This window comes from Pomacea canaliculata, linkage group LG7 (genome assembly GCF_003073045.1).
Source record: "Pomacea canaliculata isolate SZHN2017 linkage group LG7, ASM307304v1, whole genome shotgun sequence".
NCBI classification, from domain to species: Eukaryota; Metazoa; Mollusca; class Gastropoda; order Architaenioglossa; family Ampullariidae; genus Pomacea; species Pomacea canaliculata.
Genome location: NC_037596.1, coordinates 25,751,179 through 25,768,452, shown reverse-complemented (window position 1 = coordinate 25,768,452; position 17,274 = coordinate 25,751,179). Strand labels below are relative to the sequence as shown.

The window sequence follows — 17,274 nt, the reverse complement described above, 5'->3', positions numbered from 1 at the left end:
CTAGGAGTCCCACCGGTCATAAGGTTTCATCAAACCTTGTTGGGTAAGGGGAGAAGAGGGGGCAACCAACCGCAAAAGAAAAAAAAATGTGTCAAGTGGCACGCCAAAGCGTCGTCCCGGAGCAGCCAATCAGAACAGTTCTTTGAAGGACGTTCGCGAAGCCGCGTTGATGATCACTTCCGTCATGACTGTCATTTGTCTGCTCGTCCTGCGAGGCAAAACTTTTATAGCGCAGGAAGGGTGGCAAGAAAAAGTAACTCTCCTTTCTTCCCACACCTAATTTCACGCTACACAGAAGGTCTGACCAAGGGACGTTAATCAGTGCTAGAGCTTGACCATGGTTGTCGAGGGAGGAGACGAGGCAGACACATGATCCTGTCAAGACGGCGAGGTGATACCATGAGCATGGGACAACAGGTCAGTCAGTACCTTCCATGTCTCCTCCCTGCAACGACCGCTTGGAGGTTGTCGACCCCTGGAGACTGACCACCCTTCATACTGCGGATAGTCTGTTCATCTTCATCCTGGAAGACCTGCAGGTTTGAAGGGTCTTCATGTTCCTTTAACGTAGCCAGAGGGTGTTCGGGTCTGTCGCCAGCTGGAATTGAGCGGCACTCTGTCCATCGATCTAGTACAACCTTTTCTTCCGTAAGGAGACTGCCAGCGCTATCATCCATGACAGATGACTTGCTGCTCGCCTTTGTGAAGGTTTTGGGCAGACGGAGGACCTTACTGTTGATGCCCCAAGCCATCCCTTTCTCCACTGCACTTCTCTTCAATCCCGGTTCCCTGGTTGCCTTCATCCCTTTCCTGAACCTGTTTTTGCGACATGCGACCGGATGAGCACTTTCACCCTGCGCGTGCGCAGCCGACACGGCACATGCGCAGAAATCACACTTTCAATGTCATCGGTGCTGAGGTCACAGTGAACGAGCAAGAGACGGTTGCAGCAAGTGACACAAGGACGTACATGGAGGCAGACGAAATGGAGCGGGGTTGGATGGTGGTGGGGTCTGAAGGCTGCTGATCTCCAGCAGTTTCCAAGCCGCCATGAGCTCAGATGGGATAATCTCCAAACCCCTGCAAGCTCTCAGCAACTATAAAGCTGAGTCTCCTTTTTTTTTCACACACACACCAAAAAATCACCCTCACCTAGGGAAACTGTATTTGTAACTCCAGATGTATACGACATTTAAAACCCACTTCTCATCTTCCAACTGTGGCTACACAACAGAACGTTGAGCCTCTGTTCGCAAAGTTCGGATGAAAAGTGGCAGACCAGAAAGGGGGGGAAAGGGAGGGGCAGAGAGCAGCAGGTGCTGCAGCTTTCGAAATATAATCGTGACCACTTTGTTACAAAGCCACCACCACCATCGCCCACGCCGACAAAGTCCAACATCAGATGTACGGTTTTCGTATACGGGGATGTAAATAAGATATAGTTGTTTACTGGGAGATTTTCCCAACCCAATAGTTGTTGTCCTGTAGATATGGAGGAGAGGGTTAGGAGTATTCGAAAACCGTTCGCGAACGTGTGGTTTTGTAATAAAACCTATCCCGAATCCCGGAACGTTTTCCCTCACCCAACCTTCACCAACCACCAGAAGTGGATTCACGATGTACCAGAGGGTTGGCTTTAGACACGGTGGACCACTTAACAATTCCCTGCCCCTCCGGCCACTAGGTTAACAGGACCCTTCCATTTCGGCATCGTTGTCCGGGTTAGGAGAAGTGTTGAAGATATGTGGTCAAGTCGTATCTGCGACCCCCTGTCGTTCCGCTAGCCTGCTCCGCCAAAAGGTGATGAAGAGCAGGGAAAGGGGATGAGCGGAGGGATGTGGGAGGAGGAAACATTTGCTTTCAGCTCACGGACGAACTTTTGAGAGCTTTGCTGAGTGATCCCGTTTAAATCCTCTTTGCGCACAGCGCAGTTTCCAGTCGCAGCTGTGTGCCCGACCTTTCAACTCCTCCCCCCCAACCCTTGCACACCTGACTTGCCTGCTGATCGGTGGCGGGTTTCTTGACCTTAGGAGACCTTGACCCTATCGATCGTCTGATGTCATCCAGCCACAGCTAGCTGACGGCGACAAGTAGAGCAGGAGGATGTCGGCAACCAGCAGCAGCAGAAACTCCCCTTCCCCATCCCCATCCCCGCCCCGCCAACCACCCACTTACCGACAAACGTCGCGTCAAACAATGGCATGCCACGAATACCACCATGGCATGCCAGAGAACACTCGTCAATCAGCGGCATGCCCCGCTGCACACCACCTTTCACCCTCTCGCTCGCCTGCACCCCGGATGTGTATACAGGTCCGTGACTGCACTTTCCACTTCACCTGAAATGGAGACTTCACGAGAAAACAGCTTCAAGTCGGTATGACGGCTTTTCACTTTGGATCACATAGTGACATTGAAGTGTCCCACCTGCTCAGGTGAAACCTTTACGAAAAAACGTTTTCAAAGAAAAAAAAACTTAACTTGAAAATTTCACGAGAAAAATGAAAAGTCCTGATTGAAATATATTTCAAAGAAGTTGGAATAAAGCAGGTGGAGATCTGAAAGCTCGTTTTTATTTGTAATATCTGAACCATTAAAATTAATTTTTGTTCTTAGCTTGCGGCCTCTACAGGTCTACGGCTGATCGGAGCCTACGGCGTCTTACGTATGGTAAGGGAGTGATCACGTGACAAACATGTCGCCAAGCCGAAGCGATAGATGAACGGAACACAAAATAAAACAACTCGAGTTTCTGTCGGAGATTCTCTTCCCTAGGAACTCTCTCCTTAACGGTTCACGTGGGTCAACGGAATGCGCTGGAAACGAGGGACAGAGAAGGTTGTCAGAAAGGAAGGAGGAGTAGAAGAGGTTGGAGAGTGTAAAGAACGCTGCCACGGGGGGCGGACGTCAATCTGTAGTAACGTCAGGGTTAGAAGCCCGTGCCTTTGTTCTTGGTCAAAGGAGAAATGTGGAGGGGTGGGAGTGATGGAGTGGAGATGCTACTGTCGTGTTCGTGACAAAACCTAGAGCCGCGGAACGAAAGATGGGGAGCGGGAAGGATGTACATGTTCTTTCTCAACCACGCGTATTGCAAATACAAACCACCTTTGAATTAAGGATCAATGCGGTTTTGTTCCTTGTACGCTTTTTGTGTTTTTAATTCCTGAAAAGCGATTCCAGATACTTGCTTGCTGTCAGCAGACATGCTCGAATGTGTTCGCAACACTTCCATTGACTTCCCCCCGTTCTCTAACTTGTTCAGTATCGATCCCCACCCCACCAACCACTTCGCCATCTCCACCCCATCCCCTCCCCACTCCTCCCAGATTCTGTTCCTGTCGCTCTCTAGCATGCCGACCACCAGTTAAGTGTCTTTTACGAACCACTGCGTCCGCCGTCAGGCAATGGTGTTGACAGGTCCCCATCCCTGAAGGAGTGTGAGGAGGGAAGAGGACGTAGCCAAAAAGAGACACCTTCGTCTCCGATGTCTTTCATCTCTGGTCTATGACATCATCAGGAGGTATTCTGGATTCAGGTAAACAGACCTTCCCCATCCCCACCCCACAGCAGTCTCAGCTAATAAAATGTGATCAGTTTAGCTGCTTACTAAACAGCATTTTGCAGATCCTTCTGCACCCAGCCCCGGGTGGTTTCTGCCTGCCCACCCCAACCCCTAAGTAGGCGACAGCTTACCACGTTATCACTCCCTCACCTGGAATTTAATCAGAAGCAGCCTCAGAGATAGCTTTACCTTTCTTTTAAGTGTCTGCCCCAACCCCCAAAGCCTCCGATTCAAAGCTATGGTAACTAGCCAGCCATGAACGCCTTTCACCTATCGGTCTTTCGAACATCAAAGAACCCGGATTAATCATCGTCATCATCAAGTCTTTAGTCTATTAGGCCATGTGACGATAAACTTATTACCGCCCGTTCTTCCTTTTCAATTCTCTGCCCCTGAACGAACGGGTAGTCTACTCTTGGACGTTGATTTTTATGTGTCACTATAAAAGTGATTAATTACGGTGACACATAATGAAAGACACAGCTGCCACACATAAATGCACATTGCTGACGCACACAAGTGATACACAATGCTGACACACACAGAAGTGGCAAAGGCGAGAGAAATATGAAGGAAAGAGGCAGATAGAGAGAGAAAACAAAAGAGGATTTATTTAGTTGTGGATGGAACTGCAGCGTGTTCCACTGTCATCTGATAGCACTTGGAACGGAGCGCCCTGAAGGAAATATTTTCATACCCACCTATCGGCTCGAAAAGTAGAAGCAAACAACAAAGAAAGAATTCCACACTACCATCACCAATCTACTCCCAGCTAAACACGAAATCACGTGATCCCGTCTTCCATGACGTCAGCCTTGGTTCAAAAAGAACGCACGCTCCCCCCCAGACCTGTTGGGAGGATTTTTCCATCCGTCCTCCACCATTTTCGCAAGGTCACAGGTCGTGGGGCCGTGTGTGTGTCTTTCGCAAGTTCTAGCTGACCTTTGACTCACTAGCCAACATCTTTGTAAGTTCACATACTACGCACAACAATAATAAACAAAAAATCACTCAGCCTCTAGTCAACAATGATATCGCGCGTGGACATCGTACATGACTGCGCTTTTAAAAATAACCTACCGGCAAGGAAAGATCTTCCATTTCCGAAAATTGAATAATTAAAAATGAAGCGGATGTGTCGGGAAGGAGGTGAGCGGAGGCTGAGGAAAGGGAGGAAGATATAAATAAATCACAATGCTTGTAAACAAATCACTACGCAAAGGCAAGGTTAAGAATTGCGTTTCTTATAGATAACTGTGTAGATGAACAAACGAATGACCTGACTGTTTACAATGTTGGCACCACGTCACAAGGGGTGAATGCACTGTACACTGATTACTCACTGTATACTCAATCACTCACAGTCTTACACATAAATCACTTACAACGATGTTCCGCAGCTGTAACGGCCTGGCATAATAAATTGCGTAGTCTTGACTACATGGTTCGTACTTATGTTGCTAAGTAACACTGTTGACAAACAACTGACACAAAATTGCATGGGTATATATTTCTCAACATATCAATAAAGTGTGTTTTTAATAAATAGGTATAACTTCACTTTTTTTATACCTACTTACGATGCTTCACATGTCTACTCAGTACGGGTGGAAAGATCGACCTTACCTGTCAGTTTTAACGGGTATGCGCGCTAAAATGAAGAACAAAGGAAACTATTGAACAGTTCACAACAAACGCTTTTGAGAAGAAACCCACGTGTCCTTCCAAGAGCGACATAGTTTTTTTCTCAACTCTCGTGGATGCTTTTCACAACTTTCGCACCTCTAATACCTCTCCTACCGACTATGGGGCGCCAAGAGAACACCCCGACAGGTCAAACAACTGAACGAAAATGTAAATGAATTTTTTTTAAATCGTTGGATATGAAAAGAGAATAATAGAGTTAAGTTTATTTATAAATAAATGATTTTTTTTTCAGACCTGGGGTCAAACAAAATTTAAAAAAAAAAAACACGATTGGATGGTTTGGTTGGTGGTCTGCTGCCTTCGTTGGACAGGTCTGCTCCGGTTAAACACCACACTTTGTTAAGTCGACCACCTGGGGTACCAGAGTAATGATCCCGCCATTCCAGGATTTTTCTCCTCCACTCCAAGTCTCCCTTTCCCCGCAGAAAAAAAAATGCGATTAAAAGACCAGAAATGATGAACCTAAGCACCAGGACATTTGTTCAGCCAAAACTTGCAGAGCCGGCACACATGAAAGTCGAAGCCTCAGGGAGGAAAAAAGATGGAATCTAGATGAATCAGTGAAACTAAAAGAGTGCGGATAAGAGTGGCAGAACAGGCGATTTCCGATCGGCGGTGAAAAGCGACAATGATGGAACTGTTGTGACGGTGAGCTTGAAAGAGGACGCAGACGACGAGATGCGGTAAATGATGACATGAACCCAACACCCACTGACCCACTCACATCTACCTGTGGTGGAGGGAAGTGTGGAAGGAAGGGTAAAAAAAGAATTCTCGACGGATCAAAAGGACTAGCTACCTCCGGCGCTGCTATGGTTAAAAAGACACCAGGCGTTTCCCTTTGTACCCCTTCCCTTTCTCTTCCCCCTCCACACACACATACCTTTGTTATGCCCTCTTTCCTGAGCCTGACCCGTTCCCTTCAATAAAAAAATGAAATAACGGGTTCATGAGGTTAAAGTTGATGTGCATGATTGCACCGGTTTTCTGTGAGGTTGTGCAATGATGCACGCCTGCGATTAGCTACCCTCCATTTCTTATCCCCCAATTGCACTTCCGCCAATTTTATCATCACCACCCATCACCACTGAATGTGGTATCATTTTTTTTATTGGAGGGAGGGAAAGGAAGTGTTTACTTTTTTCTGGAGGAGGAGTTTGGTATATAAATTAAAGTTTAGTCATTTTCCAAAAAAAAAAAAAACACCTTTATCCACTAAATGAAATCTGCCTGGAACGTGAAAGGTGGTCAGTTCCGTTGAGAGAGAAAACAAAAATAAAAGTATTACTTAGTCATGGATCTTTCAGTAAAAACAACCATGTAACACACAAACAATGTCATTCAGATCAGGAACACGACAAATTTAGTTTCCATTTACCACCAGCTGAGCACAGGAACTGCCAGGGTTCGCTTTACACAAAGGCACCACCCACTTACCAGTCGGATGCGCCCACGCAGACGACAAGAGACCGGAATCCCGCTCCGCTACAACGTGACTTTATTACGAATACCCTATTGTTCGATACCCGGCATTTATTTTTTAAGGTCTAGAAACTTGCAGTCAATGATATTTGCAAACAGCCATCAGTAGACACAGCATGAACACTTTGATTTTTTTTTTTTTTAAAAATAAATTATAGGACAACTGTGTTTCTGGAAGATAAGTATGACGCCATGTCTAAACAGGGGAATCGGGTACGATGCCGTTAAACAGAGGGGAGTGAAGTTTAGAGCTGTGTGCCGTTAATAAACCGCGTTTAATAAACCGGGTGACATGAAATGTTAGTGGGATAGGTGTGCAGGTAAAATTACGCCTGGCATTTAAGGTGTTCTAGATATATATAAAGCGGAAACTACATTTTTTTAAATTTAAGTCTGCTTTTTTTCCCCTAGTCCCTAGGGAATGTACAAATGCGTTTCTCATGACGCCATGTTGCGATGCCAGAAGTAAACACACGGTTTGTCCCCCATCCACCTACTCCCTCTCTCAAAAAATAAAAAAAAAAAAAAATCGAAAAGTGCGTAGGTCAAAATATCGGGTTGCTGAACACACTAACGGAGAAGTTTTCAAAGAAAAGGAAGCAAAATAAAGGAATTTTTAAATATAACCACAGCTTAGCTCAAATGACTTCTTAACCGGTGACAAGTCGGAAAGTGGACTTTGCCACAGCTGTATAGGGTCATACAGGTTTAAACAAACAAATCCAGTCATGATTTTCACCATATATCTGGTTAAGGTTGTTTTTAAGAAAACAAAACACAAACGGACATTTGGCAAAGCGTGTAAACTTCTCTAAACATTCGTCTGGTTATAATGACCTTTAAGAGAGCGCTCTGTCTGCTTGGACAAGCAAAAAAAAAATTAAAAAGAGAAAGCAGCGAGTCCTGTAGTCCCTTAATTGCTTTGTCACGGGTTCAGCACAATAACCACATCCATCCCCTCCAGAGTAGTACTTCCTTCCTCGATTTGTTTGTAGCCGAGGCACATTACAAAGCATCTTTGTGACGTCGACGGAGCGAGGAAGAGCACTTGCACAGCAGATGATCGAGCCCCTCTTGCAGCAGATGTGTACGGCATTCCCTCTCCCCTCCTCTTTCCCCTCACCCACCCATGCACACACACACACTCCCTCTTTCCATGTTTACTGTAAAATCTGGAAAATCCCACGCACTTTGAATAACACTGTGACAGTCCGTCAGCTGCTCTGAAAGGAGCAAAGCTTTAGTCTAGTATTCCCGTTGTACTGTTAAATCATTTTTCTCCCCCCGCTATCAATATATAGCACCTCCATTGTCTCCCCCAGCTATCAATATGATACCAGCTCCATTTTGTCCCCTTCCCCATCATACCCTTCAGTTTTCAGTGGTTATGGAGGCAGCAGGTGGCATAATCCGGAGCCTGGTGTTCAAATGCAAATACATCAAGTTACCTCCTTCTGTCTCCTCAAAGCACCGCTGGCCGATGACCTGACACCCTCCCAGAAAAAGCACATAACATTCCCCTCCTCCAAACCCCACGCCCAGCGTGTGAAGAGAGGATTACCCCAAGACTGTCTTCTCAGAAAGGGACGGGGGTGGGCAGCGGGGAAGAAAGACTCCTGACTGACACAGAATCTCAGGTCCTCACCCCTCCTGGCCTCCTTGCAACTTTTCCCTGCAGGCACCGCTGTAGGTGGTGGTGCACGACAACACCCCCAGCCACCACAGCCCCATCTGGTGACGTCGCGGTGAACGTTGACCTCCAGAGTGCCTAGGACCGACCTCGGTGTGACAGACGTTTTTTTTTCTTATTCTTTATTTTTTTTATTGCTGTTAGTGCTGTTGTTTTAACATGGAGGAATACCTCTTTGTATATGTTACAGGGTCATAAGGATAAGGTGTGGGTAATGAACCATGAAATGCCTTCTGCACTGGATCTCATGCTGAGGTGGGGGTGTACTGAACTCTACAATTTGTTTTAGTTTCGTGACCAAGTCTCACATGGGAGCTCATTGTTGCTGCAGTAACCACTTCCATAAGAAATGATGGCGGCACGGAACAGCTACTGACTGTTGCAAATAACAATGTCTCCTTCCTCTTTAAATAATTTTTTTTAAAACTGTGCCTGTCCTGATTGTGCTGAGTCACATTATGTCATCACATGTGCCTCTTCCCTGTTGTTTATCTTTCTCACCCATCTGTATCATGACAACCACCGGTAAAAAATTCCTGATTATATTTGGTTACAGTGTAGGGGAAAATATATGTATGCATACCACACACACTCAAAAATCAAAATCTTTTTTTTAAAAAAAACTTCAGTAAATAAAACAAGCTGAAATCAGTTCTGTACTTCACAAAAACTTGTCAGAATATTCAGCTTTGTTAGCTTCATTACTTTTTTAACATCTGCAGCCATGCATGTAATTTTTCCAATGACACGGTCACTGTAGGAAACATTTTTCTCTCATCATCCCCTCTACCATACTTCCTGCTTCTTTAGAATAGATACTGCTAAACTTAAATCCTTCACATTCCTTATCTAATGCTGTCAAGTCAAAAAGTAATCCTGAACTCAAGGACCACCCTTTTAATCATACAGTGAAAGGACGGACAGCCTTAAATGTTTCCATTGGAACAGGTCCATCACAAGCATCACTTCTTTCCAGTTATCTATCTCTCTTACACATCCAAAAACATCTTGTGATCACTCACTCTCCTTATCTTGCTGGAATGACGAAAAAAAAAATTCCTTCAATCCATCCACCGATATTGTTCATGTATAAAATTTGCCTTCCACGTCTATCTCTAGTCCACTTGTCCTTATCAATATATTGTTTCTTACATAAAAATGTTTACAGTGAAATACTTTTGTTTTACTGACACTGCATTTCCCAACTATCAAATCTTTCTGATAAAAGGCAATTGGGAATAAAGGCTGTTGCAATCTCTAACCCTGTCATAATTTGCCAAGGGAGTACAAAAAATTTTGAGTCACAAAGGAAAAGCAAAGCCACCTGAAAGGAAAACCTGCCAAAATCTTCAGAAACCACTCTGCTTTCCTCTCCAGCTATGACTGCAACTTGGTCAGCAACACAGATCTCAAGGTCTATTGGATTCCCAAAATAAAGCAAATACAATACCAGCAACATTTCTGAGAATCCTCTAACACTCCTCGAGTCCACAACATACCCTCCCAACCAAAAGAATAAAAGCTTAAAAAAAGTATGCTGCCAGGTTGTCCAATAGTTATTTTCATCTCCAGATTTCAAGTACATTGACAAAAGCCAGAGAGGAACATCAGTCCCCCTTTTTCTCTTCTATAACCTCTAACTCTTGCCTTCAATTACTAAAACAATGACCTTAAATATTGCACAGTGCATAGTGTCTGTTGCTCCTGCTTCCTGTCAAGTCCCAATTAAGATGTGAAGACTCTCTTTTTGGTGAAGAAAGAATATATCTGAAGAATCTAGACACTAGCGATGAGAAAATCGAAGTGTTTGCTCTCATGGATCATACAATCAGGCAGAACTGAACTTGTTGAAAGAATACCTAAAGATGCCATGTATACAGGAGATGATTCTAGTACTGAGTGCTAATGTATAAATTAAATAAGCTCTAGACATGGACAAAGAATAGGGATAACTTACCTTGATGAGTGTGGTGTGGTTAATTTCTTAGTTTTCAGTACACACTCACTCTTATGTTCTGCATGCACACACATGCACATGCATGCACATTAATGGACCAAGCTGGCCAACAAGTCTATGTGCTCAATACATACAAAATTATGTACATGGTGTGTGTGCAGCAACGATACATACAAATGCACACACCATACACGCACAGGTATCCTTGAGCATACAAAACAGATGCACACTCTCCCTTACTTTGTTGTGAGGAGGACATGGCAGGATGGATGTTGTCTGGACTTCCTCTCAAAGGACTGGCTTCCAGCATGCTCTGCTGCACCTCCTGCAGGGAGGGACCTGATCCCATGACAACGGCAGGCTGCCTGTATGACATATCCTCTTCCCCACGCAAAGTTTTGTTCACTTCAGCCATGTGCTCCAAGAACTGTCCTTCCATTTCCTGACGGACAAGGGCCACTGGCATGTCTTCCTGCTCATGGGTGTGGGCACGAACAAGAATGGGACGACCAACACCAAGGTCACCCTGTTTGCTGCTAAGAATCCTGCTGCCCGGCGGCATATGTGCTGTGTAAGACATTGGTCCTTCCTGCCTTGCTTCTAGTTCTTGTGGCGGGTATGAATGTGTCCTTTCCAGAGGATGATGACCTCTGCCAACTGTCAAGTATTCAGGTATCTGCTCAATGCAGGTTTGTCTACCATGGTCTGCAATTCTATGTGACTGCAGCTGCTTGACTAACGTGGAGTGATCTCCCTGGCCAGACAAGCGCTGTTGGATAGGTGAGGTCAGCACAGCGCCAGTCTGCATGGCCTGGCCAAAAACACTTCCAGGACTAACGATCACTTTAGACACTGGAGTCTTTGGGGTCAGAACATCAACACCAGAGTCTTCGCTTCGCCCAGAATCCTGCTTGGTCAGGGAGATGCTACGTGGTTTGGCTACCATCGTATCAGAAATGATATGGGACTGAAAGGCAGGTATCCCTGAGACTGAAGGGAACCGTGAACCAAGATGTGACATGTGGTCAGATGACGAGCCTGGGGACTTTGTGGGGGCTGGTCCCCAGCTCTTTTGTGGAGAGGTGATGAAGCTTTGTGGAACCTGTGGGCTTGTGTGGGGCGAGATTGGAGTGAAAGAAGTGGGACGGTATATGGCTGTAGGGGACTGAGCCTGTACAATTCTTGGCGACACCGGATTCTGTGAGGGGGTTGGAGAGAATGCAGGGGTAGTTGATCTAGAATTTCCAAGGCAGACCAGCATGTTTGCTGCCTCTGTTTCATCCATCTCAAAACGAGAATGCTGCCTCTCAGGGTCATATTCTGTCTCTCTCGATTCTGTGGCCCACTCTATCTGTCCTTCTTTCAATTCGCCTTTTCGGCATCCAGGAAATGATGGAGCCTGCCTCAAGCCCTTGCCTTTCAAAGACAGATGTCTAGAGCAGAAGCCTCGTCGCTGGGATTCCTTGGTGCACCCTTCTTTAGAACACAGCCGGCGCCACTGTTTCCCATTAAACTTCTTTCTTATCCCATTAGGTGTTGAAACAACATCTCCTTTCTTGTACCTCATGTTCATAGTGGGGGACGTGGTGTACTCGACCGGCTGCTTTCTGTCGACTGAGCACTCCTACTCCTACTTGTGTCCCTTTTCTTCAAAGGCTGTTTGGATCGATCATGATCGTTTTGTGACCTTGACCCTGATCCTGGGGTGGCACTGCCAGATCTTGGTGTGCTCATACCCGAAGAATCAAAGCTTGCATTGCCAACAGCTAGCATCTCATCCTCTGAGGACTCTATATGGTCAAATGATCCAGCATTTGATGAGACAGGGCGCTCCATAGGGTACCCCATGGGTGGGTTCATGATTGGAAGAAGCGGCTGTTGTGTTGGCTCACTCTCTGCTTGCTCTTCCAAGTCTTCAAACCATGGTGGCTGTAGGAGGCGAATGTTCACCCGCGAGACCCAGTGTTCATCACTAACGTTTGTGTACAGCATCGTATTCAGCTTCACTCTGTAGGTTGCCACCCCCTGCAGCATTCTCTTCTCCATTACTGTGCCCTCATAAAAGTGGTAGTTATCAGTGTCAATGCGAGCACAAACAGCAAGCCCAGTCCTGATCATCGTCGGCATTGGACTGTTGTCGCTGATGATTTCACAAGTGGGAGAGTCAAAGACATTGTCATAACTGATCAAGCTTTCGTCATCAAACTCAATGCTCAGATGCTGGTTATTCTTGTTTCCTTTGATGATACCAGGCTGAAAAACACGATTTCGGCGGGCAAGGACTCTGTGGTTCTTCCACTGCTTGAGATCTACGCCAACCTGCTTCACAGGCGGGTGAATCGGAAATGTTGGGGAAAGAGTTGGGCCAATACCTCCCATGTCAGACGCTTTCCGTTTTTTGGGCGGTTTTGCGATGGCACGTCTAGAGGGCTCGATGGGCGGACCTTCTGTGTTGCTTTCTGGTGTTAGCCTTGTGGGAGGCATGGGAGAGGGTTTGGCAAGTTCGCTGGCAGATGCTGCAGGGGGTGAGTTTAGAACAGGTGGTCTTGACATCTGATGTAGCAGGGGCATGCTACTAGCAATGGCCTGCATGTGCTGTTGCTGCTGCTGTTTGTGCATCTGCTGCTGCTGCTGGGCATGCAGCTGTTCTGCATGCAGGTGCTGCTGATGTTGCACATACTGTTGTTGCTGTTGCAGTAGCTGCTGTTGATGCAACAGCTGCAGCTGGTGTTGTTGTTGTTGGTGATGCTGCTGCTGAAGCTGATGCTGTATATGAATCTGAGAAAGTGGCTGTGGCACATCCTGGGAAAAGTGTTCAGCCTTTTCTGAAGGGCTCATCTGCTGCTGTTGCTGCTGCTGCTGCTGCAAATGCCTAAAATGCTGCGCTTGTTGCTCCTGCTGCATTTGCTGTTGCACACGTTCTTGCTGCACATGCTGCTGATGAAAATGTTCCTGCTGCAGCTGTTGCTGCTGCAGTGGGGACAGAGTAGGTACCTTTGGCTTTGACTGTCCAGCAGTAGGGTCAGGTTTTGCATCGAAGGAGGGGCTGGTGGTGCGCTTCGGCTGTCGTATCGTCCTTCCCCCACGTGTTGTTGTCGTGACGCCAATGCCTCGTTTGTCTGGATCCCTGCTCTGCTGTTTTGCCGAGGACTGTTTTTTTGGTGCCTCACTCTCTCCTGATGGACTGCCAGGAACGGGAGATAAAGGTTCTTCGTGATCTTTTAAGGCGGAGGCCCCTTCTTGAGCATCAGCATCCGCAGCCCCTGCCTTCCACCGAGTTTTTGGTGGTCTTTGGCCAGTTGGAGAGGAGCTGTTGGACCGACCCCGTCTGTTTACTCGACTGTCACTGCGTCGGGGCATGTCTGAAACAATGAAGGTCAGTAAAAGCAACCTATTATTTGAAATTATTTCACAACAAATGTTAGCATGTTTACTGGTTTATGATGTTCTGCAAGTCATTACCAGAACAAACCGAATCTTAAACGCTAAGAGCATGCTCCTTATGAGTGTGAGTATAACTATATAAATTTTGCATTTGTTATTATTAATCACAACATGCACTTTTTACACTCCACAACAATGACCAGTTAATATCTATTTAAGTGTCAGCACCAGATCCCATTATCTTTGATATAGCAGGCTCCACATTTTATATTTAGCATAGGTAAAGGTCATCACATGACCTTTTTCAGGTCATTAGGGAGTGAGGTGTTAGAGACCTCACTTTCCTTAGGGCCAGTTTTACATGAGGGCATAACCCATCTCCTCTCCATCGCAGCCTTACCTTCCTCAACCCCCTTGGGAGTCAGCTGGGTCTATTGGGGGAAGTGAGGTATGCTACACACCTCTCAGTTTAGGATGCCAGTCCTCTAAAACTAAGCTATTAACCCTCTTCTCCATCCCCTCCCAAAAAAAAATCATGGCTACCACACCACCACTTTTAACTATTGGACTTTCTGCGTAGATGTGCACTTAACTAGAATCCAAAGAACACTTTTGAATTGCTTATTTTTAAGCTGCTCATTTCTTTACAGCAGAAACAGTCCATTGTTTAACAATTCAAGTATTTACTGTAAATCTGCCGATTATTTAATAATAATAATGCGATTTATATATAGCACACATTTCCCCCAATTGAAGGCAAAGTCAATGCGCCTTACAAGATACAAGGGGCAGTGGGTAATGATGCTTTATAACAATCAGGCAGGCATACACACACATGGATGTACAGTGAACATTGCCAAAAATTATTTCAGCATGACTGAAGGTAAACAAGAACTCTGCTGAAAATTGATTGCAGCAAGGCAGCAGTGCCAACAGGAATGCATTCCCCCTACTCCCTTTTCTGTTAAAATGATAAAAATGAGGTTAACACAACAGTTAAAGAAAAATGTAAACACTGTTCCCAAGTGAATTCTCAAATCTCATATATCAACAAATTCATTTGATTCTTGTAGTAACCAGCCTCACCTACTTATCCTCAGATTCTTGTTGCACCATTTTGATAAGAGCAAGAGCTAAGGGTTTTAAGAAATCTGACACATCCTGTCTCATAAACTGCTACAAACTTGAAATGCAATGAAAGAAATATAGGGCTACTAAATATTAGTCTCTTTGATCTTATGACCCTGCAAAGCTGTTCACACTTATCATCTGGCCTCAATCAAACTTTGATCTTTTTCTCACTTATGCTAGATGCAAGGAAGTTGAACTCTTTCTCTGCTGGTTATTGTGTACGTCATGGAAGTAAGCTCGAGTGAAGCATATCTGCATTCTGAGCTCATTATTAAGGCAAATAACAGACTGTAATGGCATGTATAATGACTATAGCTAAATGTATGCATGTTACATTTTGTGGTTCCCAGCTGTATGTCACCTGCAGAGTATATTGGGGGGAGGGGTGGTATGCACTTAAACTTCATTAATATGAGTACATTAATGCAACAAATTATTCTAGAATAACAGATATTTACGCCTCCTTCATTCCTACAACTGCTTGGCTACAGCTGCTGCACCTAGAATCGTAGTTTATGTAACATGGAATTTTTAGCAGCAAAATGTCTGTAAATATATCAACCAAACAATGGTTATGAATGGAAAGAGACAGAAAGGCAGGTGACAAAATATTATACAAACTTACAAAATATGATCCAAGAAATAAAGAATTTGCTTGATTGTAGAAACAGATAAGAACCTCTGGCACAACAATACTCTGTGGCAGAATACTGGGGTGATATAAAATACTAAGAATGCCTAGTTGAAAAACAAATACACACACACCATATCAAAAAGTAAAATATCAAAGGGAAAAATATTCATATTTGAAACTGAAAGTGTAGAAGCATGTTGCCAACATTCTTCCAAAAGTAGTACTATAAAAAAATTATCTAATACAAGAATTCTATTGGTTCAGTCATAGATGTGACTGCCTATTCAGCAGCGAGACCTATCGAAAGATTTTCTGTTATGCTGGACACAAGGAAAGAATGTGTGTATGATGTTATTTACAGTGAAGTAACCCCAATATCTGTAGATGTCAGATTTGTATAATCCCTTTTTGGAAGAAGTGTGGAGAGTGGGAAAGGGAAACCAGGAAGAAGCACAAGGAATCTGATGCTGATGTTCTCAATTTCTGGGAAAACTAGAAGACATCTTGTCTTTAATCTACACCAAAACAAGTACAAATGTGCTGACAACAGTAGTTCCTGATAGCAAAAATAAGTCATTCAAATGATAAACAGATTAGGTATTTTTCTACCTGTAAGGTTGTAACTGAAAATTGTGGTGGTTTTGACGATAATCAAAATGACATCTTCCGCCAATGTCAGAATCACACTCACATGATGCACTTCAGCAATAGCAATAAATTCATTTCCGCTCTGCTTTTTAGCTGCGAATAAACACAAGGCTGTTTCCAGCTTGCAACACTCCCAAAGATCATAGAACCATTTATTCCACGTTAGCATAATACATCCTGGTCTGGTTCAAACCAACACAAGCTCACTGCAAACTCCTTGTTGCTGATGATAATGAATGTTTTGTCTTCATCTGAGTAAGTTCAAACGCTGTTAATGGGGCTGCACCTTTTCAGAAATCACACATGATGACTTCATAGTAACACTGGTGCCCTTCCTCGGTGCACGACAGCTCAAAGGACACTGTCGCACTGAATGTGAACAAACTTCACATCCTGAAGTTGTACGGGAAGGTGTGGGATATTGGAATGCCCAACTTCAACTAAGGTGAGAACTATGGATGACAACAAAAGTCTATGTGCTGGTATGAGTCAGCCGGTGTGCAATACTCTACAGTTGCGCACGCAAGTGTCATTTCTGGTCAAGTACCCACTTATCCGATAGCAAACGATGCTTACGCTACACTTGTACTATGATCCAAGCTAACCGGGTGGGAGAAGGAATATAATCAGAACACTTTTTTTCTTAGAAATCAATATTTTCACCCCGGTTTTTTTCCGTGGATAAGGACAGGCCGGAAAGTTGTCTTCAAAAGCACGCAACAAGAAAACTCCGACTGCAACAACAGACAACTTTTATGCAGTCGTGGACAAGCACACGTAAAGGGGAAAAGATGCGAAAGGAAAATGCCGCTATACGCGTATGGCGCCGACATGGAGACTTTGCTACGACGATCGGCTGGTTGAGTACGAGACCCTTTACACATTTCTACACACGCAGCGCAAGGCAACACACCCTAAAAATAGCTCGAGTAGCTATGCGCGAGGCATTGTCGCACGTACACGCCCAACAACTACGCAGCCTTAAAGCCGCCATTTTGATTTACAAGTGGAAATTTTTAGTCTCGGGACTGTCAGAGGATGCAAGCATGAACAAGTGAGTGCAACAAAATGTTTATTTA

The 17,274-nt window shown here is 44.8% G+C and overlaps 2 protein-coding genes across 8 annotated transcripts in view; both read right to left on the bottom strand.

Annotated features, from left to right (window-relative positions):
* LOC112568638 (protein capicua homolog) overlaps window positions 1-11,968 on the bottom strand; it is a 56,223-nt gene extending 44,255 nt beyond the window's left edge. For all 4 annotated transcript variants that reach the window (XM_025246029.1, XM_025246031.1, XM_025246030.1 and 1 more), the window contains exon 1: window positions 10,639-11,968. In XM_025246029.1, coding sequence (XP_025101814.1) covers window positions 10,639-11,965 — 1,327 coding nt within the window. In that variant the 5' untranslated portion in view covers window positions 11,966-11,968. The remainder of the gene's footprint in view (window positions 1-10,638) is intronic.
* Window positions 11,936-17,274, bottom strand: part of LOC112568639 (ataxin-2 homolog) — a 50,410-nt gene continuing 45,071 nt past the window's right edge. For 3 of the 4 annotated variants that reach the window (XM_025246035.1, XM_025246038.1, XM_025246036.1), the window contains exon 2: window positions 11,936-13,760. In XM_025246035.1, the coding sequence (XP_025101820.1) occupies window positions 11,968-13,760 (1,793 nt within the window). In that variant the 3' untranslated portion in view covers window positions 11,936-11,967. Of the gene's footprint in view, window positions 13,761-16,156; window positions 17,181-17,274 lie in introns of those variants that run through there. The other variant, XM_025246034.1, reaches the window with a different exon arrangement.